At 37.4% G+C, this 25,180-nt stretch overlaps 1 protein-coding gene and 1 pseudogene across 1 annotated transcript; one reads left to right on the top strand and one right to left on the bottom strand.

Moving 5' to 3' along the window:
• Nucleotides 1–9,042: 9,042 nt before the first annotated feature.
• On the bottom strand, nt 9,043–14,177 carry LOC119809324 (annotated as a pseudogene).
• A 1,214-nt stretch (nt 14,178–15,391) lies between these two features.
• Nucleotides 15,392–16,324, top strand: LOC119810387 (olfactory receptor 8B3-like). The gene has a single exon (XM_038323841.1). The coding sequence runs from the start codon at nt 15,392–15,394 to the stop codon at nt 16,322–16,324; it is 933 nt and encodes a 310-aa protein (XP_038179769.1).
• Nucleotides 16,325–25,180: the final 8,856 nt, after the last annotated feature.

Below are 25,180 nucleotides of genomic sequence, written 5' to 3'. Positions count from 1 at the left end.
ACATTCAACTCCCCATTGTCCTTTCCCTCAAGTGTAAGACTACCATTATTTTATTATTTGTCTTTTTCGATGCCATTTGCATACATTGCAGTTTCCAATACTATGAAAATTAGTCACCATAAAAGATGCTTCCAGTTCTGTTCAAAGACAGTTAATCTGTATTCTATAAACAAAGGTACAAAGAGTCTTAAGCTATTGGGACGTACGCAAAGGATGGAATCTGTATTGTTTGAGGCCTATAAGGCCTTCTTTGTGAACATTTTTAGGGAATGAGACTAACAAACAAGCAAATAAATAAAAGCATTGAGTTTGTTTTGTGTTTGTTATATACTTCGAGACATAAATATTAGCCTTAAGAATGTTTGTGTTCATTATGGTTGCTTTCATAGGTTCTTGGAAGTTTCTATTGCCTTGGGTTTGTACCTCAACCCTGAAATGCTAACAGTTCCTTTCAACTCTCATAGTAATCTCTTCCTCTCCACCCCCTACCTAAACAATCCTGTTCTCAACCACACCTTTTCCCAGTCAAACCATGAAATCTATTCTATTTCTCCTTCCCTGGGCATGTGGATCCCCTTGAGCCCTCCTTTTTAGTTAGTCTCTCAGGATTTGTGGATTGAAGCATAGTTATCCTTTATAGCTAATATCCACTTACACATGATTACATACCGTGCTGATATTTCTGGGTCTGGGTTACCTCATTCAGGATGATCTTTAATAGTTTCATTCATTTGCTTATAAATTTCAGAATGTTATTTTTATCAGCTAAGTAATACTCTATTGTGTAAATGTACCACAATTTCTTTCTATATTCTTTGGTTTAGGAACATCAAGGTAGTTTTCAGTTTCTTGAACTTATTACTATGAACACAGTTGAATAAGTGTCCTTGTGGTATTGTGGAGAGTCATTTGGATATATGCCCATGAGTTTTATAGCTGAGTCTTGAGGTAGACTGACTCCAAGTTTTCCAAAGAAAAAACATATTGATTTCCAAAGTTACTGTACAACATTTTACTACCCCAGCAATTTTTATTTTCAATTTCCCAATGGCTAAGGATGTAGAACATTTCTTTAAGTGTTTCCGGTCATTTGAGAGTCCTCTGTTAATAATTATTTATTTAGAGTTATACTTCATTTTTTAATTAGATGATTTGTGTCTTTTTAGTCTATTGCTTGATAAGTAAGTGTTTCCTGTTGCTAGTGTCCTTTACCTTACAAGATGATATGGAACCTAAACCAACCATTTTCTGAAGCCTGGCAAAGCTTCCAGTGGAGAGACTGAGACACCAATATAGCCATAAGACTTTTGGCCTACAATTGGTACTGTCTGCAAAAGGTAAAGGAGGTGCAAAATTTGTGAGAGTAGCCAACCAATGACCAGCACAATGTGAGGCCCATACCATGAGAGGAAGCTAATACCTGACACTGCCTGGATGACAAAGACCCAGAGACTGGACAGTCCAAAACCTAGAATAAAACCAGACACGACTGGCAAAACAACAAACAAACAAAACAAAAATAACAAACAAATAAACCACCACATCAAATAAACCAACCTCAATGAAGTGATTCCTAATGATTCTCTGCTATATTTGTAGACTGCGGTCTAGCATAATTATCATTAAAGTGGCATCAAACAGCAAATGATGGGAATAGATACGCCGACTCACAGGCAAAGAAGCAGAGCTGGGCATATCCCACAAAAAGAGTGTAAGGATGAATTATTTGAGCCAGAGGGGTCAAGGACACCACAAGAAAAGGGCCCACAGAATCAACTACCCAGGACTTATATGGGCTCACAGAGACTGAAAGAATTATCAGGAAGCCTACATGGGTCTGAGGTACACACTCTGCATATATGTTATGATTGTGTTAGCTTGGTGTTCCTGTGGGATGCTAACATTGGGAGAGGGGCTGCCTCTGGTTCTTTAGCTTTTGTGACCCTTTCCCTTTTACTAGTTTTCTACATTCAGCCTCAGTATGAGAGAATGTGCCTACGTTTAATATAATTTGATATGCCGCTATCGTTTGCTATCCGACTGCAGTTTTATAATGCAAACTGAAGGGGAGAGTATCTGGGGAAGAGGTCATGTGAGGGCAATGTAGTGGGAGGAGAGAAGGGAGGGTAAACTTGTCAAGATACAATATAAGAAAGATAAATAACAAACAAATAAGTAAATGAATGGAAATAAAAACAAAACAACAAACAAAACCCCAAAAATCAAAAAAATGTTTGTATATCAGTGAGACTCTGTTGGAAAACACTAATTTCTCATTTGTGAGTGGCTTTCAGTTGTACAGAGATTCTAAGTTGGGACTGGGAAATTTTGTCTCTTCTCTCAGTGTTGGAACCTCATCTGGTGCAAACCTCTTAAGGCCCTGCACAGGCTGCCATAGTCTCGGAGTTCATATGTGCATTGGTCCTACTGTGTTTAGAAGGACTTGTTTCTTGGTGTTTTCCCATCATATCTTGTTTTTAAAAGCCTTTCTGCCTCCTATTCTGTAGAGGTTCCTGAGGCCTAAATGGAAGGAATTGATGAAGACAGCCCAATGAGGGTTGAGTGTTGCAAGGTCTCTCACTCTTCACACTTGTCCAGCTTTGAGTTTCTGAATTTCTTCTCTATTTAGCAGTTCTCTTGGTACCCCATTGTCCCATTATTCAATAGATATAACCCATTTTAGGAATTGTAGGCCTATTTGATGAAAGGCATTCAATAGTTACACTGCTTTTCCGCTCCATGATGATTCTGTTTAGACTATCTTTGTACACATGCACACACTCACACACTTCAAATGGCCCTAGTTTTAGGTGTCCTTCTATTTATTCCCTCCCTATCTGTATTCGTTCATTCATTGATTGACAGATGTCTAGTCTCTTTCCTGATTCTGGCTACTATGGATAGACAGCAGCATTGAACATAGTTAAGCAGGTGTCTCCACAGTGGGATGTAGAGTCATTTGGGTATATGCTCAAGAGTCTAATAGCTTGATCTTGAGGTAGATCTATTCCCAGCTTTCTGAGTTGTCCTTTGATTGACAATGGCCTTTCTGACAGGTTTAAGATGAAATATCAATGTAGTTTTGATTTGCATTTTTATAATGATTGAGGGTGTTTAAGATTTATTTGTTTCTCAGTCATTTGTTTTGAGAATGCTCTGTTTATATTTTCACTCTTTTTCTTTTCCTTTTTCTTTTTTCTATTTTTTTGTTTATTTCTTCTTCTTTTTTTCATTTTTCAAGTCAGGGTTTCTCTGTGTATCCCTGGCTGCCTGACACTCACTTCATAAACCAGGTTGTCCTCAAACTCACAGAGATCTCTCTGCACCCTTACAGTTACTGGGATTAAAGTCATGTGCCACCACCTCACAGGTTGTGCTCCATTTTTTAATTGGATTGTTTTCTTGATGTTCAGTGGGGTTTTTTTGAGTTCTTTATGTATTTTGGTTAATGGTCTCTATTAGATGTGATGTTGGTAAAATATTTTCCTTTATGTAGCCTGCTGATTTTTCTAACTGAGGTGACATAGACTATAATAGACAAAATGGCATGTAGTACATTTGACTATTTGCCAGTGTTAGAGCTATGTATTCAATAAGCAGTCCACAATCCATATGAACACAGAGGTTGGGCATAGAGCAATGAATTGGAGAGAGGATTGGACAACCCTAAGAAAAGGAAACAGGATGGTTAGTTAGGCAGAGTGGGCACTGGAACAGAAGTAAATGTAAGAGGATAAGTGGTAGAGAGGGAATGGGGACAGGAACACCTAAAATTAAAGGCCATTTATAGTGTGTGTGTGTGTGTGTGTGTGTGTGTGTGCTTGTGTGTGTGTATATAAAGGAAGTCTAAACAGAATCACAATAAGAGCCAAAAAATACATTTCTCACCAAAGAAGCCTCCAGTTCTAGGAATGTGGTATATACAGTTGAATTGATGGCCAATATGGTACCATATGCATCCCTAAACATGGAATAAATATGGGGTCTCAGAGATGGACAAGCTGCAATGAGTGAGAGACCTTGGAACAGTCAGCTCTCATTGGGCTTTCTCCACCAACCCCTTTACTCCAGGCATCAGAGAACCCTACAAAAGAGGAGGTGGAAAGGTTTTTAAGAACAAGAAGTGGTGGGAAAACCCAAATGAAGTAAGTCCTTCTAAACACTGTAGGACGAATGCACAGACAAACTCAGAGACTGTGGCTGCATACACAGGGCCTTGGTGGGTTTGTACCAGATGGGGCTCCAATACTGAGAGAGATATGGACATGTCACCATTCCTAAGGATCTATCTATAATTGATAACAACTAGCGAATGAGAAATTAGTTTTTTATTTTCCATCAGTCCTTTACTGGGTAGAAAAACATTTTTGGTTTTGTTATTTTTTGTTATTTGTTTGTTTCTTTTATTTACTTATTTTTATAGTACACTGCATCCTAACCAAAGTTTTCCCTCCCTGCTCTCCTCCCAGTGCTTCTGCACAACCCCTCTTTCCCAGATACAATACACCTCTTTTCACTTCATAAAAAGTCAAGCCTCCCAAGGATATCAACCAAATATGGCATATCAAGCACATCCTCTCATATTAAACTGAATGAGGCATCAAAGAAAGAGGAAAGGGGTTCAGAAAGTAGGAAAAATTTACAGAAAGCCCCCATCCCCACTATTAGTAGTTCCACAAGAACACCAAGTTATACAACAGCAAGCACATATGCAGAAAATGCAGGTCAGACCCACACAGGCTCTCTGTTGGTTCTGTCTCTAAGAGCCCCTCTGAGCCCTGGAAGTTGACTCTGAGGGCCATTTCTTGTGCTGTCCTTTACCCCTTCTTCAACACTTCATTGGCACTTAATTAAGAGGTTTTTGTTGTTTGTTTGCTTGTTTGTTGTGTTTTGTTTTGTTCATTGTTGTTTTTCCATTTTTTCCAAGAAAAGTGAAGTTTTCTCCTGTGTCTCTGGGCTATCCAATCTCTGGTTTCTGACAGTCCAGGTATGGACTCCCTCTCATGACATGAATCTCGATTTGGACTAGCATTCATTGGCAACTCCCACTAGTTTTACTCCACTTATATCATTTGCAGGCAGGACCAATTGTAGGTCAAAATTTTAGGCTGGACTCAATCCCTCCACTGGAAGCCTTGCCAGGTTCCATATGCCCCATGTCAGGCAAAGGACATCATCAAACAGACAAAGCAACAGCCTTCATAATGAAAAAGATTTCCATCAACCCCACATCAGACAAAGTGCCAATATTTAAAATATATGAAGAACTCAAGAAACTAGACATCAACAATCCAAATAATACAATTAAAAATGGGGTAGAGATATAAACAGAGAATTCTTATCAGAGGAATTTCAAATGACTTAGAAGCACTTAAAGAAATTTTCAACCTCTTTAGCCATGAGAGAAATGCAAATAAAAATGACTTCAAGATTCTGTCCTGAACCTGTCATAATGGCTGAGATCAAAAACACAATTGACAGCTTATGCTAGAGAGGATATGGAACAAGTGGAACACTCCTGAGCTCCTGGAGGGAGTGTAACCTTGTACAAGTCACTTTGGAAATCAATATAGCGGTTTCTCAGAAAATGGGAATCAGTCTACCACAAGACCCAGCTGTACAATTCCTGACAGTATGCCCAAAGGACTCTTTACCACACCATAAGAACACTTGCTTAGCTTGTTCATAGCAGTTTTATTAGTAACAGCCACAAACTGAAAACAACTTAGATGTACCTCAACTAAAGAATGGGTCAAGAAAATGTGGTACCTTTACACAATGGAGTATTATTTAGCTGTTATAAACAAGGACACCAGGAAGCTTGAAGGCGAATGGATGGAGCTAGAAAAAAAATTATCCTGAGTGCGTTAACCAAGACCAAGGAAGACAAATACAGTATGTACTCACTCATGAGTAGATAATAGCTGTATAACAAAGGATAGCTATGTTATAATCCACAGACTAAGAGAGACTAGGTAACAAGGACAGTTAATGGGAACACTCCGGATTACCCTCAGGAGTGGAAGTAGAAGAGATTTCATGAGTGGACTGAGAGCAAGTGGGGATGGGAACATGAATGAACATTTGGTCAAGTGAAAGAGGAGATTATTGAAAGAGACTACTGAAAGAGGGGCATTTAGGGATCAGGTAAAATGCTGGCAGAAGGAAATTTCCCAGGAATCTACAAGGATGATCCCAACAACGATTCCTAGCAATGGCATATAGGTAACCTTAACTGCCTATCTCTTTGATTAGTGTCTTGCCCTATTGTCATCTCAGAGACTTCATCTAGCAACTAATGGAAACACATGCAGATCCACAGCCAAACATTAGGCAAAGTTTGGGAAATGCTTCAGAAGAAAGGGAAAGAACATTGCTCAATGTGGTGAGGGGATGTTTTGGTCCTGCAGACCCAGGGATACAGGATCTGAAGAACACAGAGCAGCAACAGGATGTCCAGAAAGAGTACCTATGAGGGTCAATCATCAATTGTATTTCTGAGATTGGGGGCCTTGAACCAGACTAATGAATCTTTGTGATGAACACCTGAATGTAAAAATATATGGATAAAGCAGTTTACTGCATGACTCGCTGCATCACACTGCAGCTTCCATGATGATGCTTTCTTTTCTACATTCCCCCCTCTTTTCTTGTTACATTGAATTTTGTTGTATTCCAGGGGAGGGAGAAATATCTGGGATTGGAAGGCATAAGGTGAATGACTCAAAGAATAAGTAAAAAGGAAGTAAAGATAAATTCTCTTTGAAGTGGACGAACCCCAGAATAAGCAGTGGAATTCATGTATCTGTTTCCTGGCCATAGATTCAACGTTACCAGCTAACTCATGTCCCTACTGACATAGCCTCCTTATATTGATTTAAGGTTTGTGCTCGAATTATGAACCCAAATAAATCATTGCTTAACTTCCTTTTCTCAAGCAGTTAATCACAGCAATTATAACATAACCAGTACAGTATCTAAAAGTGAAACAATTGTTGCGAAAAAGACTATGTTCAACAACATTCTTCTATTTTATTATCTTACAGAAAAACTTCAAACCCTGATGCAAGAAAGAGAGAGAGAGAAGAGAGAGAGAGAGAGAGAGAGAGAGAGAGAGAGAGAGAGAGAGAGAGAGAAGCAATCAAGGAAGAAAGGAAGGAAGGAAGGAAAGAAGGAAAAAGGAAAGAAAATAAGGCAGAAAGGAGACTTTTGTCCCAAAGACACCAGAGCTAAAACATCTTTAACCTTGTATATACAAATTCCATCATTTTTCCCTCTTTCAGGCTAACTGGCTCACTGTTGTTTAGGGAATTTTAATATTTGTGGTATTTTTTATACAGAATTACAAAGCACATAACACACACACACACACACACACACGTAAATGAAAGGAACTTTTATTAGGGTAAATCAAGCACATAAATTCTGCATAAGGTACCAAGAGATGCTATGACCCACCTCATTTAGACTGTACTCAAGTGCAATAGTTATTAAACTTGTGCTGAGAAAAACCTTCACCAAGTGGAAGGTTTGACTGAATACATGGGTCTTCATTCCTGTACTTTTGGGGACAAGTATAATCTATGTTTAGTTAACACATTTGATTGGCAGTTCTGTATTTTACCTTTTCTTCTTAGGAAATGTTATATGTTTAATTTAATTTTTTAAATTTATGAAACTGGAAAAATATTACCAGATAGAAAGTCTAAGATACAGCATGATGTGCTGAAATGTGTATGTATGATACAGTGATTTTGTTTTTTTTTTTTAAAAACCTTCTCCCTTTTTTTTTCATCCTATTATGAGAATGGAATTATTAAACGGAAACTACAGAAGAGAACTGTCTCCTGGTCTCAAGCTATAAAAGCGTGCATCTCCACATCTGTAATAAAATACAAGTCAAGCACAATTTGAGTAAGTGTTGGTTTCTTGGCATCTAGGTTACAGTCCAGCAGCGAGGGGAGCAAAGGCAAAGACATGAAAGTGGGAATAAGGCAGAGAAAATAGAGGAATGCTTCTCAGTGGCTTGCTTTATAAGGTGTTGCTTTAGCAACCTCAGGGTGTTGGCAAAGTTTTGCACCTGTTGTATTGATTTTTTTAAGACAGGTCAGTGAACCCTTCCCCATCTGAGCAGACACCACTTTGTGCACAGCAGTTTAATTTAGACCTGATTAGAGAAGGCTTGAGCAACACCTCGAGTGGAGCCTCTGGCATCTGCTGCCCTTTGTATCAAAGGCTATCTGGTTCCACCTAGGGACTGAGAGCTCACAGTGCATTTCCCAGTTCTAATGTCTCGTTCAGGCTATTTCACCACACAATATGATCAAAAAAGTTACTCCAAGTCAAAGTAAGGCCTTAATGTGGAACAGAACTGGCACTATCTGAAAAAAAAGGGGGGTATTGAAAGAAACAAGACTATTTCCCACCCTTTCCCCCATTTGGAGGATCCAATTTTGGTTGAATTGAATTTGTAGTCACATCATACTATGACTACAAGCTTAAATTATAAATCATAGCACCACACCTAGGATCCAAACACATCAGTTTTGACAGTGGCTTTTTTCAGGAAGTCTAATATAGCCACAGCCTACAGAGTATTCCTTAGAGTGGGGTACAGAATAGGTTAATTAATGTCACTTAATTCTTCATTATTTACAGCAGATCTGAACCCAGATGGCTGACTTCCGAAGGCTTCCTAACAGGAATCCAATAGAGTTGCTTTTAACGTTCACACTGGCACTCATGGTTGTAACTTTTGCAGAAGTTGTGACCCACATGAAATCCACAACTAAGTGCAGCAAATCTGAGGTAGTTAACCTTGCAAAGGCTCAATATCTGGACATAAAGATCTCAAAACGACCACTGGATGCAAGTTTGGTTTTATATGCAGGGTAACTATGGAAACACTAATGAATCTAATTTACAAATATTTAAGACAATAAAAATGCCCCTAAATTCAACACACATCCAGATCAGTTGTGACCCCTGAACTTCCATAGTTCAACAGGGACAGCCACTGGAATCGAGGTCTTCCTAAGTAAGTCACTGTAGATCCAGAAATGAGACGCTGAATTCCTGTTGGTGGTGGGTAGCTGTGGTCTGGTTATCTTGAAAGTCCACCACTTTACTGTACCGGGTGTAGCTGTACCTCTTATTTTCAAGCGCAAGCTACTGGTTATCTTGCTGAAGTTTAAGGGCCTGGCTTTTTTAAACCTCCCCACCTCTCTTTTGGGGTCTTACTACTTCAAAGTTCCTCTCCATTTCTTTATCTTTCAGTTTCTCTAAGTGCTTGGCAGTGGACTGGAGAGATCAGAACTTATATTTCTGATTATATATTATTATATATATAAGACCGCCTTATATTTCTGGTGGTCCTTGTTGCATTTTCCTTATGGTTAGCCTGGCCCCCAGAGTCTGATTTACACCAGTAGGCATTTGTGGCTCCGAGGTTTCTGTAACTATTCCTGGAGCAGGAGCCACTGTACCAGAGCTGTTTTATTCCAGGGACATGAAGATTTTTCTGCTCCACTACCACCTCTGCTTTCTTCCCAGTTGTCTCCTGGATCTTCTCTCTTTTCATTATCTTCCTTGTCACTTATTTGCATTGCCTGAACTCTTAGTCCGCTGTAGTTAACCTCTTTTCATTCAAATTCTTTCCACTCATCTTCATCCTTCCTTAAGGCCTTGCAGGCAGGGCCGGTGATCCTCACCTTGCAAAAGGTAGCCAGTCCTCAAGGTCCTGCCATTGTCCTGCCTATCGCCCAGCCTGTAGCCCACCTGCTCAGCTTTTTGTCTTTTCTTGTTTTCTTTTTGTTTCTCTTGGAGAAAGAGGTGCCCAGGCTCCGCTGCTCTGTCTAGGCTATGGCCTAGACCTAGGTCTAGGGAAATGACATGGAGCTCGCAGTTAGCAGTTAGGGGCTCTGGGTCAAGGCCCTCTGCGAGCTCAGGTTGCCCTGTGCGGTGTCAGTGATGAAGCTCCGAGCGGGGTCACTGAAGGGCAGGTGGCCAGTAGGTCGATACCTCCCCCACTCCCCCACCAGCCCTCCCAGGAATCATATCCACAAGAACAGAGCCCCACCGCCTGAGAGACTAGGAAGATGTCCACCAGAAAATGATAGGCTAATCAGGGTGCCTTACAAACCTGCCACCTGCCCAGGAGTATTGCTTCCTACAATTAACTGGACCTTCCCACATATACCATGTACCAAGGAATTGTCCCCAAACTCAAGTTTGCATGCCAATCTGATGGAAGCAATCCCTCAACTGAGGTTCTCTCTTTCAAGGTGACTCATTTCGTATCAAGTTGGCAAAACTAACCAGAAAATATAAATTACATAATTAAAGACTCTACCTACCCAACCATGCACTAGATCTTTAACTTTGTTCTTTTGAAATCCATTTTCAACTAAGAAAATTTTTATACAACCAGACATATAGGAATATAAAACATATAAAATAGAATTACAATGGAGTTGCTGAAAGCTTAAAAAATTTTATTTTAATACAATTAGATCTTATTTATATGCTTGTGATATGTGTATGTTTAGAGAGATACAAAAAGACAAAGAGACACAGAATAGATAGATAAATAGAGAGGGAGAACACACCATAAACTACACCTAGAAATCTGTGGATGAGTGTCAGTGTTAAGTTGGGAGCATAGACCCCAGTCCCCAGGCCTTGGAGGGGCTTTGGTCTGGACTCCAAATCCCAGCATGCCAGGTCCTCACCGTTCCCTGGGTCAGGACCACTCCCACAGGGTATTTATTTGGGCTACCAGAGGAGAAACACGTGGTCTTCAGGTCTGAATAGGTTGCCTACTGTCCTTTCTCCCCTGCCAAGTGCTCCGTCACCAGAGAGTGCCTTGCTTAATAAAACGATGGGCATTTTGATTTGGTTTGATTTAACCTAATGGGATTTCTTGTGCATGCAGAGCTACCGCTTTTTTATTATTTTTACTTAACCGTCAGTATTCCATTTCCATCTTGTTTGAAGGATAGGCTTCCTTGTTTAATTATTTCAATTTCTATGAAGATTTGCAGTGGGATTTTGATAGAGATGTTACTGAATCTGTAGATTGTTTTCTTTTTTCTTTTTTTCTTTTTTTGGTTTTTTGAGACAGGGTTTCTCTGCAGCTTCTTTAGAGCCTGTCCTGGAACTAGCTCTTGTAGACCAGGCTGGCCTCAAACTCACAGAGATCTGCCTGCCTCTGCCTCCCGAGTGCTGGGATTAAAGGCGTGTGCCACCACCGCCCGGCTATGTAGATTGTTTTCTTATGATGGCCATTTTCATGATATTAAAACTGAAAATGTAGGAACATGGGAAGTCTTTATATCATTAAGTATCTTCATTTCTTAATTGCATCTTAAATTTCTCATCACACTGCTGTCCTGCATATACAGTAAGTACATGGTAACAGTGAATTTATGCTGATATGTTCATATGTAAATACCAAAAAATTTTCCAAAAGAAACATAATACATTGCATGTAGGTGAAAAATGAGATTTCTGTGATTGTCTTTAATGAGCCTGACATTTCTGTCGTGTGGGTAAATAAAGGAGATGCTGTGCTCTCCAGCTGAGGATGTAGAGAAGAGACCAACTATTCTAAGTTACACTTTCAAAGACACATTATCAGTGCAAAATAGGAAACCTCATGAACAATGGGAAAATGTAATTCTAGTGTGGCTTTGCTTATTTTAGAATTGTTTTCCATTATTTGAGAAAAAGATGTGCTTCTTCCTAATGAAAATGAGAGAAAACAGCCACGAAAGGATTTTACTAACATCGTTCTTAAATCCTTCACATGTCACATAGGATGAGAACTGTGGAAATGGTAAACTTTCTTCACATGTCACATAGGATGAGAACTGTGGAAATGGTAAACTTTCTTCACATGTCACATAGGATGAGAACTGTGGAAATGGTAAACTTTCTTCACATGTCACATAGGATGAGAACTGTGGAAATGGTAAACTTTCTTCACATGTCACATAGGATGAGAACTGTGGAAATGGTAAACTTTCTTCACATGTCACATAGGATGAGAACTGTGGAAATGGTAAACTTTCTTCACATGTCACATAGGATGAGAACTGTGGAAATGGTAAACTTTCTTCACATGTCACATAGGATGAGAACTGTGGAAATGGTAAACTTTCTTCACATGTCACATAGGATGAGAACTGTGGAAATGGTAAACTTTCTTCACATGTCACATAGGATGAGAACTGTGGAAATGGTAAACTTTCTGTTGTACATTTATCCAGCTGTACTTCAGATTCTGTTTACACATAATTGTCAATGGGAATGAAGTGCTAATGAAAGGTGACGCTTTTGAAATTCTTAGAGTGACTGGGCCTTTGTAATTTGTGTGGTGAACACATGAGTATATTTACTAAAAGCAAATAAAGAAAATTAAAGAAAAATTATTTCAGTGTCACATTTTCTCTCAAGTTGCTGTAAAACACAATGAAACCCAGGTAGATCTTAAAGCTTTTTTCCTTTATAATAGGGCAGACACATCCCTACAAAATGTTTGGTACTCCAGATATCCCAAAAACTTCATAGGCTTCTGTGATTTCAAGTTAAGAGGGTCATACCTTGATATAGTCAATATAGTTTTCTTTAGAGATATTCAATAGCTATTGCGATTTATATGTTTTAAAAAGGAACTCATACATTTCAATGGGGACATATCAATTTAAGTTGAAATTATCATTATTTCTGTGTGGAATAGACATAAAGTTTGCAGTCCTAGAAGAGTCTCAGACAGGTTTTAAGTGAGTATAAGAGGACATACATTTGGTGTTCAGAATGCACCTAAAACAGCACCATTCACTGTAAGGCATTTATAGTTGGACCAGAAGGGACAAATTTTGAAGACAGTACTTTAAAGTAATAATGCAGTTTCTGACTATATCTAAATAAATTACAAATGTTTAAGTTTTTATTAGAAATGCTTCCTCCAAATGTGTATGCAAATGGGAGCATAGTTAGATACTCTTTAGAATGAATGAAGTCTAACTTATGTTTTATTGTTTTCAACTCTAATGTAGTCTCAATTGGATGAACTGAAGCCAAACATGCCAACCAATATCCAGGGAACAATTTACATCCAATAAAATAAATAAGAACTTGAGAGGTTCTTGACGATGTCAGGAATGATTCCTGGTAGACAAGGCATCTGTCAAACTGTTTCTTCATTGTATATAATTTATCTCCCAGAAGAAAAGCTCATTTTAAGTATCACTGACTTATTAATACTTTAGGAACAAAAGAAAATGTCCCTCAGCTTAGAAAATACAAAAGCTTGTGTATGCCAATTAAAATTTTATTGCATGGTGTGATCAACAGAAATTTGAAATTATCCTGTTTGTATATGTTTCCAAGTGAATAAAGTGTGCCTACAGTCTTACTAATAGAATACACATATTTTTGTAAATATGTATATACCTTTTCAAATTTTCAAAAGGCTAATTTTTTATAATTTAGATGTTGTACATTGGATAAAAGCATTTGAAGAAGTTTTATATGTGAATATTGCATATTATGCTGAAAAATATATGATTTAAGGTTACATTATTACTTATCAAAGCTTGCATTTTAATGTAAATAGTAATATGTGGCATAACAAAATGTTCATATAAAATCATTGACTTATTATCATATTTCTACCATATGTGCTCACATATCTTTCATATTGGCACCCAAGTTTATTTATTAGCCCAACTTGATCCCCTATATTTGTATCTTATGTAAATATAAAATTCATACTTGTATATGAAATCTATTAACAACAAAAAAGAAAAAAATGGTGTTTGTCTTACTGAGATTGGATTAATTTACAAATTTTTGCATATAGATATGTAGCACTGAAAATAAAGGAAAACAGTAGTTATAAATTTGGTTAATTTTTATGATATTAATTGATGAGTGGGGGATGCTTGGAATAAGGAAAAAGAACTGAAAAACGTTATCTGTGATGTTTCTGGAACTATTGCACTGGAGGTGACTTACTACAAACTCTAAAAATTTCACACACAGACTACAGTCTGCAGCTACACCTGTGGGCAGTTCTCATTTAACTGAGGAAGCAAGAGGGGAAAACCACCAAACTCAGATTGCCCTTCAGATGTCAAGATAATTGGACAGTTGAGAGTCTTCCCAATGTACATACTGCAGACAGTATATTCTCTAGAGTGTATGGAAAGGATGATTATAATCTTGGGTCTCTCAGGAAATTAGAATCATGATCCAGGAGGTAATACGCTTTCCTTAGATATTTCTTTGATTAAAATGCTCTCCTAAAGAAGAGACCGGACATGCTACTGGCCTTCTTATTCACACCCACATCCCTAGGTTAAAGGGCCCTTTCTCTGCTTCGAGAAACTGTTCAGAACCTTAATCACAAACAATGTTCCTTCTGTAATTCAGAAATTGGCACAGGAATATTAAGTTTTGTGTATAACTTCCTTTAATTTAAAAACCTAAAACCTTTGAATCTGAAATATTTATCCAGATAACAGGTAAATGGGAAACTAAGACTGCTCTAAGGTTTAGAGTAAAAATTTGTGTGTTCTGATTCCGGCTATACTAATAATACTTTTTCTTTCCTCTGCCTTCATGTTTTAAAGAATACTTGCTTATTTTTGTTTTATTATTTGAAGAGTTTTTTAACCTAATATATTCTGATTAAAGTTTCCTGTCCCCCAACTCTTCGGAGATCATCCCCACTGCCCCTGCATCTGAATCCAATCACTTTATTATGTCTCTCTAAATATGTGATGTGCTTTCGTAAGTTTCTTCCTTTTCCTAAGAAAAATGACAATCAAGTAAACATGGCTGATAAGAGCATTTGAAAAATCAGAGAGTATTAAGAGCTATTGGCAAGTGCACTTGCAGCATCTCCACTGGGGATCTTCTGCTAGGTCAGAATTCAATCCTTTCAAATTAATGACTCTGTGACAATAGGACAGGAAATGTTTTTGCCCTGCTTCTCTCTTTTTCTTTTAGTTTTAGTTTAGGCACATGTATTTCATTCACACCAAAGCAAAGTGGATCTGTAACAGAAACCATGCTATACTGTCTAGGCATCTCAATGTTGTTGGAAGGGCTCTACTGAGGGAAGACTATAGATAAGAAAAGACTGCATTATTTTATTTTTTATTTTGTGATTTTTTTTTTCAGAAATCATAGTGAGATTTATTATCAATTGCTTTCTAACTTAAGATGGTTTGTTTGTGGCTGCACCAGGTGATTCTATGTCATTAGTCCACCCTAGAAGAAACATTCTGAACAATCACTTCACTGGAGCAAAAGACCAATGAAGACGATAGATGATTCTCTATTACAACTCTATCTTTGTGTTTACTGATTCCCTTAGAGAAGAATGGGCACAGTAAATGTCTCTATGGTGACTGAATTCTATCTGGTAGGATTAACAGAGCAGCCTGAACTCCAGATACCCTTGTTCTTTCTGTTCCTAGCAATGTATTTGATCACTGCATTGGGAAATTTGTGTTTAATAATTCTGACTCTGCTGAATTCTCACCTGCACACGCCTATGTACTTTTTTCTATTTAATTTGTCCTTTATAGACATTAGTTATTGTTCTGTGTTCACTCCCCAAATGCTGATGAACTTTATATTACAGGATAATGTCATTTCTTACATGGAGTGTATGACCCAAGTCTATTTCTTCATTTTCTTTGCTGTTTCTGAGTGTTTTGTTTTGACTTCAATGGCCTATGATCGCTATATGGCCATCTGTAATCCATTGATTTATAATGTTGTCATGTCTCCTAAAGTATGTTTGAACCTCATGATTGGTTCCTACTTTATTGCATTTTCCAATGCTATAGCTCACACTACATGCGTGTTGAGACTGAGTTTCTGTGATGCCAACATCATCAACCACTACTTCTGTGATATTCCTCCTTTGCTCCAGCTCTCCTGCACAAGTACATATGTCAATGAACTTATAATTCTTGTTGTTGGGAACATCAACCTCATTGTTTCTACTTCAACTATCTTTATCTCCTATGGTTTCATCCTTTCCAGCATCATCCACAACAGTTCCTCTGAGGGCAGGTCCAAAGCCTTCAGCACCTGCAGCTCCCACATTCTTGCTGTTTCTCTCTTCTTTGGTTCAAGTGCACTTGCGTATTTCAAACCCTCCTCATCAAGATCTATGAATGAAGGTAAAATCTCTTCTGTATTTTACACTAATGTGGTTCTGATGATGAATCCTTTAATCTATAGCTTGAGGAACAAAGCTATTAAACTTGCTTTAAGGAAAACTTTGATTAGCAGGAACATTTGATTGTACGGGGTTGTCTTTATTCTTCTTACTTTGGGCCTAGAAATAATTTCTATTCATGAACAATGCTTCAGCTGTATAACTTATCTCTTCTTTATTTTTTTAACATATTCTACCTTTTTTCAGTTTTTCAACAAGGAAAAAACCTTGGAATATTTGTAAATCCTATGCTGTTTTTGTGTAATAAAAAGAAATTTGAATCTTCTGTATTTGATTTAATATTTCCAGAGTTTGTCTTCTACATTTTTCTCACTTTCAATATTTCTATTCTATTTCTTATTTAAACATAATATAGCTAAAAGATCTTACCTATTACCCTCATTCAATACAAATGTAATTTTTCTCTTATAAATTAATATGGATCTTCAAAATGTCAAATGAAGTAATATTAGGAAATTATTATTGGTTGTATATAGGTTTCTCATTTTAATTATATGTCTTTGAATTTATAATTCAAACATCTGATTATGTTCTATTCTTTAAATCTTCCATTGGAAAGTAACATATATCTTTGAATTGTCAATGTGGCTCTTTTGATTTATTGAAATCAGAATGTTATTGACAGGTGTAGATTATCTAACAGTTCCAGGCTTTCAACATGCTATTCACATAATTTTGCATATTTTTATTGCTATTATTTAGGAAATATGAAAATAGAAGAGTATTTCTGCTTTGAAACTTTTTATGTTGTGTCTGTGGAGTACACATATTTCTAGTGTTGATGCAGTGGTTACTTTATCTTGGATCCTTCTTTCTATTATCATTTTTGTTTTTGCAGTAGAAATTGTAGTTCAGCCAAAAAGTTAAAAATGAAAGAATTTGAGTGTTTTAAGGACTTAGTAATTAAAGAAAAGTAGTTATGGAACAGAAATTGTGTCAGAAAGTCATTAAATTGAGAGCTATGAAGACAGACTGAAAATTAAGTCTCTTTCCCTGCAAAGATTCACTGATGGGGTCCTGAAAGTCATATTGCTATCTGAATCTTAGCTTTCTTCTGTATCACTCTGAACCCTTAAGGACATTGTGTATCAATTCACTCAAGTGGGTCAAATACCCAGAGTCAAGATTTAAAAACAAAAGTGTTTGCAAGAAAACACATGACCTTTAATTATGGCTAGAAACCGATTATGAGTGAGTACATCCCATGTTCATCTTTTTGGGTCTGGATTACCTCACTCAAAATAGTGTTTTCTATTTCCATCCATTTGCATGCAAAATTCAAGATGTCATTTTTTTTTTTTTTTTTTTACCGCTGAGTAGTATTCTAGCATGTATATATTCCACAGTTTCTTCATCCATTCTTCCACTGAAGGGCATCTAGGTTGTTTCCAGGATCTGGCTATTACAAATAATGCTGCTATGACTAATGGGAGATCACCAACTCCAGTTGGAATGGGACTGATGGATCATGCAACCAAACCCGTCTCTCTGAATGTGGCCAACAGTGGGGGCTAACTGAGAAGCAAAGGACAATGGCGCTGGGCTCTGATTCTTCTGCATGGACGGGCTCTGTGGGAGCCTTCTCAGCTTGGTCGATCACCTTCCTGGACCTGGGGGGAGTTGGGAGAACCTTGGTCTTAGCATAGAGTAGGGAACCCTGATGGCTCCTTGGCCTTGAGAGGGAGGGAGGGGAGGTATGGGTGGAGGGGAGGGGAGGGAAGGGGGAAGAGGAGGGAAGGAAAGGGGGAGGAGGAGGGGAGGGAAGGGAGAGGAGGAGGGGAGGAGATGGAAATTCTTAAATATAAAAAAATGAACCATGAAAAAAAAAGAAAAAAAAAAGAAAACACATGACCAAAGTTTCACAGACCCACATGTGGCAATGGCTTCTGTACAATAATGTGAAAACCACAGACATATAAAAATAGATAGATCTCAGTATGGGGAGATTTCCTTCATGTAAATAAATCTGTCCATTTATGAGTGTTTATACCATTGTCTTGAGCGAGTTTTTAATCACATGTGAGAAAGCCTCTTCGTCAAGTTGTCCAAGAATTTCTAGATTTTGTTAACAGAATAAAAAGACCTGTCCTGGCTCTAGCTTGCCCTTTTCCATTGGCTGACACATCAGAGTGAATGAAAAGAAGATTCAGCTGAGCTGCAGCAATCATTTCTCATTCTCGACTCTGGACACAGTATGACCAGCTGCCCATCACTTCTGCCACCTTTATTACCCTGACACTCATTACCTTGGTCTGTGAGCCAAATATAAACCTCCTATCTTTACGTTGTCATAGCCATGAATTTTGTCACAGCAATGAGAAAATTAATTGCTGCAGCACCAAGTAGCAGAAAATATTTTGCAGCCATAGATTATATAGATAACTTTATTAGCCTGACAGTAGCAACTTACTAATGAAAAGAGCCATGGAGTACTCATGCATGTCTACAAAGAAACATGCAAATTTTCAATGAGCAGCTTAACGGTGCTCACTGTAATTAGCCACTGGAACATTAAAACCAAAGGTCAATCAGATGCTAATTTTACACATCCTGTTGCTTACTACAAAAAAAAGACAAAACAATTGTTGGTGTAGATTTAATAATTTAGAACCTCAACTGAATGTTTATAAGAATATAAATTCTGTACAGTCCCTGCAAAGCTGAGGACAAGCTACACAAATATTAAACACCAGAACTGAAGACAGACATAATTTGAAGTTAGAGTACATGTATGAGAGTTTAAAAGCCCAAGTTTGATCCCCATCACTACAAAATCTAAAATTTATCTCCTATGACTGAATGTGAATACAAAGAACATTATTTACAATAGTTAAAATAGAGAAGAAAATTGAATGTGCTTTAATAGATAAGCAATATATGATAAATAAAATTGAACTATTTCCTATCCTTAAAGATAAATAAAATTTCAACTTTCTTTATACCTGTGTAATATTCCACTGTGCATATAATACATTTTAAATATCCATTGACTAGATGGTGGACATCTAGGCTCATTCAGTTTCCTGTCCCTTGTGACTAGAAGATCAATGAATGTGAACATGCAAATATCACAACAGAAAGTTATAATTTTTTTGTGTACATCTCTCAAAGCAGTATATGGGCAGTCATATGTTAGATCTGTTTCTAGTTTGCTAAGAAAACTCCACACTGGTTTTGGCATTGGCTAAGCCATTCTACATCCCTACCAACTGTTTGCAAGGATTTCTCCTTTCCCACATCCACCCAAGCATTTTTTGTCCTTTGTATTCCAGATGAATACCATTCTTATGAGAGAGAAGTGAGGGAATACCATTGTGACTAGGTGAACAAGTAGGGAAGACTACTGTCAAGATGCATTTTAGAGAAAAGAACAGAAAAAAACTATATATATTATATATACATGTGTATGTATATATATATATATACATATATGTGTGTGTGTGCACAAAACATTTTAAAAAGAAATTTGCGTAAGTTGGGAGTGGTCATATTTCCATCTCTACAAGAGGGGGTGTTCTTCGTGAAGAGAAACTTGTATAAAATTTTGAGTCTCTAAGGAAAGACAGGCATATCCTGCTCCTAGTTGCAAATACAGCTATCTCAATTCATTTTTATATTCAAGCACTATCCTTTTGGGAAGGGAATAACTATACTTCTACCCCATTAAAGAACAAGTGGATTAAACCATTTCAGTCACTATAAAATGAATGGGAACCTGTTCTCCATGCTGGATTACCTTAGCCATGTCTTGTTCAGGGGGAGGTGCTAGGTCCTTCCTCAACTTGATGTGCCATGCATTTTTCAAGCTTATGGGTAGCCTTCTCCTTTCTGAATGGAGAAGGAGCAGGAGGGGACAGGATGGGGTAGGTAAAGTCAGGGGGAGAGAAGATGATGAGAGGATGGGGACACTGACATTAGTTTGTAAAATTAATGGGAAAATTTTAATTAAATAAAATAAAATTTATCGAACCCATTGTTTTATCTAGTGGCAGTGTGAGGATCATAATAAAGTTATTTCCTCTGCTACTGGAGACCAATCAAAGTCTAATTCCAAAATATCACCTGTAGTTTAGAAGTATTTCTCAAATGTATCAGGAATTAAATCTTTATTTCATTCTCTTTCTAAAATCAAAGAATGTAAAACCTAGGATTAAAAAAATTCTCTTTACTATTAACTGAATAACAGAGATAAGGAATCTCTGAAATTTGGTGATTCATAGATTTTCTAAATCCCCCATATATGATCATCCTTCTAAATATGAGATAGACTACAAAATTCCATTTCTTTTCTATATTGTGTGATCAAAGGACTCAAGTGAAATTGGTCATGAATGTGTTAGAGAGAACAGAAAAAAATAAGACCTGCAGTAACCAACTAAGTTTCAGGAACACCTTTTCTTAAAAAGGATTTTTATTCTTCTAGTTTTATGATTTTCTCTGTTATGTTAAGCAGTAAACAAAATCTCTTATCATTATTCCCAACTCTAACAGAGATAAATTTGTATCTATGGCCAGCCTTAAGTGGCCAAGTGCTCAGCCCCCAATTATAATTGTGTGGGAGAACTCAAGTGAAGCAATAGATTACATAATAAAAGAATGTTTCTATCATCATATATTCTAATTTATCATGTTTTTCTTTGTTAAGCAATCCAGTAATTTTCTAATTGGGTAGAAATTGAGTTATCATATGTTATAGCATTTACATAAGATTTATTCTTACCTCAGGTTGGTTGAGAATTGGAGTAGAAGATTATGACATCAAATTCATCTAGAATTCGTCTGATTTATTATGATAAATCCTGAAATTATAAAAAAAAAGGTCTGACAAGTTTATCATTCTTCAGAGTATACCAATAGTCAGTTTGCAATTTGAAAACCAAGTATGAGTGTTCTCCTTTCCCCAAATCATGATTAACATTATCTTCTTTTCTTTCATCTTTTCATTCATTCTTTTTTTTTCTTCCTTTCCTTCTTTCTTTCTTCACTTTTTTCTTTGGTCTTTCGTCAGTTGTGTCCCAATTCCTTAAAGCTGTCTTCAAGGTTCTGGTCTCATAAAAGCAGCCATTGTCCTAAAAGTTTATGTCTCACCTCCAAAGTTGTTTACTTCTTGCTTAATCAGGCTTCTTTCAGACTACTCCTGGTGATTCCAACACTAATTCTGAGTAGGGAATCTCTTTTAAAAGTTCAATTAATCAGATTCAGAATTTTATTAGGAATCTGTCTCTGCATCTTTAGGACTCTTATTCTTACTGAAGTAGAAGTCATAATTTTCCCAATGAAGTAGAAATATCCATCTCTGTCAATGGAATTGCCTTCACAGTATATGCCACAGCAAGGCAGGTCCACCCCTCCTCCAAATGTCAATTAAAAGAGTCAAATATCTCTATATATGAAAACACATACAAAAATATCAGCACAATATCTGAATAAAGCCTCCATGAATTTGAAAGAGAAATGGTGGGGGTTTATAGGAGAGTTTGTGCATTTCCTAATACTCTTGTCAGTGGTAAATTAAAAATCTAATCTAACACTCAGTAGGGACTTTACTATAATTATATTTTCTTCATATCTTCTATATTCCCATTCACACAATCAAAATCATCAATTACATCATGAAAGTCCTAACCAAGAAGTGTCCCAAATTTGATTATCTACTTTTTTTTCTAGATTCTGCTATTTTTTTGTTTTTTTTTCTTTTTTTATTAAAAATTTCCATCTCCTCCCCTCTTCCTCCCCCTTCCCTCCCCTCCCTTCCATCCATACCCCCACTCCACCCCTCTCCAAGACAAAGAGCCATCAGGGTTCCCTTCACTATGTTAAGTCCAAGGTCCTCCCAGCTCCCACTAAGTCCAGGAAGGTGAGCAACCAAACTGACAAGGCTCACAGTGAGCCTGTCCATGCTGTAGAGTTCATGCTCATCACCGTTGTCCTTGGTTTCTCAGTCCTCCTCCACCGTCAGCCACATTCAAAGAGTCCGGTTTGGTCCCCTGTTCCATCAGTCCCATTCCAACTGGACTTGGTGGTCTCCCGTTAGATCTGTCCCACCGTCTCAATGGGTAAACGCACTCCTCACGGTCCTGACTTCCTTGCTCATGATCTCCCTCCTTTTGCTCCTCATCAGGACCTTGGGAGCTCAATCCGGTGCTTCTATGTGGGGCTCTGTCATTTTCTCCATCCAATGCCAGGTGAAGGTTCTATGATGATATGCAAGATATTCATGAGTATGGCAATAGGATCTGGACATCTCTGGCACCCTCTCCTCAGCTGCCCAACAACCTAGCTGAGGGCGTCTTCCTGGACACCTGGGAACCCCTCTAGAGTCAAGTCTCTGCCAACCCTAGAATGGCTCCCTTAAGTAAGATATATAATTCCTTGTTCCCATATCTACTTTTGAAAAGAATCTGAATATATGAGATCAAACTGCTAACTAAATCAACTTATTTTTTTTAAAACTTTTTAGATGTTGAGAAATGAATGATATACTCTTTACACCTGCAAGAGTCAAGGTACTGATAGCTTTATGTATCAAGCGCTAACATTTGAGACTGATATATTCATGGAGGAAGGAAAAAGCATAGACACAGTGTAGGATTCATATTTAAGATGACAGACATGACTTTTTCCCCCAAAGGCATTCTATCAACATTTTATTACTTCTAAAGATGGAAGAGCAATCTTTATATTATAGCATAATGTGTGTAAAGATAAATTATTGGGTACCACTCCCTCAGGTGCTTAGAGAATCTAGTCAAGGTGCCATAGCCAGTGAAGGAATATAACTAATGGAATCTTGTTGCAAGGAGAGAGTGGGCCGCTTGTTCGTCCTAGCCGCCCAGAACTGAAATAATCACACAGAAACTGTGTTAATTAAATCCCTGCTTAGCCCATTAGTTCTTGCTTCTTATTGGCTAACTCTTACATTAATTTAACCAATTTTTATCTTCATATCACCACGTGGAAGTGGATTACCGGCAAAGATTCAGTATGTCTGTCTCTGGTGGCTCCATGCTGTCTCTCCCTGACCCCTACCTTTCTTCCTCCCAGCATTTAGTTCTGTCTTCCCCACCTACCTAAGTTCTGCCCTATCAACAGGCCGGGGCAGTTTCTTTATGTATTAACCAATGAAAGTAACACACAGACAGAAGGACCTCCCACACCAGGATCTGAGGGTAAACAATCAACTCACAGACAATTTTTCCTCAGTAGGTCTCTTTCTTGTTCTCTCTTCCTTGTATGCTATTCCAATTCTTCTGTCCAAACTGTTTATAATCTCTTAGCTCTAATTATCCCAATGCTAAATCCAATTCTCTTCTATATTCTTTTCCTACCTCTTTTTCAATTTCCCATCTGCTAATTTCTAGCAGGATTCTACTCTAAATTCTTCTCCAGCTTCTGTTCACACTTCTGTTCTTTTTCAGCTATAAAGACCCACAAAATCTTACAGGCATATTTAACCAGGCAATCTCCATAAACATACAAGGGAAGTTTATGGTCCTTGATTCATTAGCACTTTTGCCAAATATTAGCAAGCTCTAAAGGCCGTTTAAATCTGAAGTTTACATCTTTTCACTAAGATCAGGTCTTGGAGCTTGATGTCAACCTTTGGAGGTTGCTTTCCTTCTAGGTTGTGAGTAGATGGTTAATCATTTTTCCCAAAAGTAAGATTCAAGAGGTAAATCTTATAAACTAAAGTCACCAGTAAACTAAGGTGAAGGTGAGGTAAGGAGTTAGTAATCTTTTAATTCAAGGTTAGTTTAGATCATCATTTTTCTTACTAAAAGTGAGATAAAGCCAAGATATGCTTATTTTTTTCTGATCTATGTGAGCAGCTATGAACTAACAGCTTTGGGCATGTAGTAATTATATGTCCTTGGATATTTGGAAATGTCTTAAATGGAATGTTTTCACCTGGATCCTGAACACTAATAAATGCCTGTCAATAAAAATAATTAAAGGAAGGTAGATCTTTTTGTTCAGAAAGGAGAGAGAAGCAAAAACCTGGTAGTGCACAGCAGGTTTCTTGACTGTGTGACTCTCTTCAGACGTAGCTCAAATAGTGCTGAACTGTGGGAGATAAATCCCAAATTTGTTGCAGAAGGGGTTGAGCTATAATGAAAAATCTACAGCAAAATTAGTCATGTTATTCACAACTAATAATTCCAAAATTCCTTGTATCCTGATATATTTCTCCAATAAAGCTTTTGACTCTGAAGGGTTAACCTTATATACTGAGACTGGTTTAATTACTTAATGATTCTTTGGCTTGTAGCAATTAATAATAAAGTTTATGATAAAAATGAAGAACATGCAAAAATGTAACTTCAAATATATGAACCTATGCTAGAAAGAAATGTGACAAGAAAGCTGTACTCAAAAAAGCACTAGGCAGTGATAATTTCTCTGAGGTTTACATTTGCCAAAGGTTACATGGAATTTGGATCAATACACTGTCTTTCTTGGGGTTCTTCTCAGGGCAACTTTCTTCCTCAAGCTGTACATTAAGGAATTCATATTGAAACCATGATAGTATGAAAGACGGAGGAAAAATTTCCTCATCCATAGACACAGCTGAGGAGGCCTGATGATACACAAATGTGCTTAATCATAAAAACTGAAAAAGAGCAAACAAATGGGAAATGCATATACTAAAGGTTTTGCGTTTGTTCTCAGTGAAATCTGGAATATGGTGCAAAGAATAAAGCCATAGGAAGTAAGAATGCTGAAGATAGGAACAACAATGTCCTTTCCTACTATAATGAACTCTCTGTCTCATTGACATAGGTATAGGTACAGGAACAAAGGTAAGAGGTCACAGAAATAGTAGTTGTTGTTTTTTTTTCTGCAACAGAAGTTTCGTCTAAGCAGGCAGCAAGTGTGAATCATTGTACCAAAAATTCTCATCAAATCTGAAGCAAGCAT

The sequence above is a fragment of the Arvicola amphibius genome, chromosome 3 (assembly GCF_903992535.2).
Source record: "Arvicola amphibius chromosome 3, mArvAmp1.2, whole genome shotgun sequence".
Taxonomy (NCBI): Eukaryota; Metazoa; Chordata; class Mammalia; order Rodentia; family Cricetidae; genus Arvicola; species Arvicola amphibius.
Note: the sequence above shows the minus strand (reverse complement) of the source record. Positions and strands in the feature narration are given on the sequence as shown.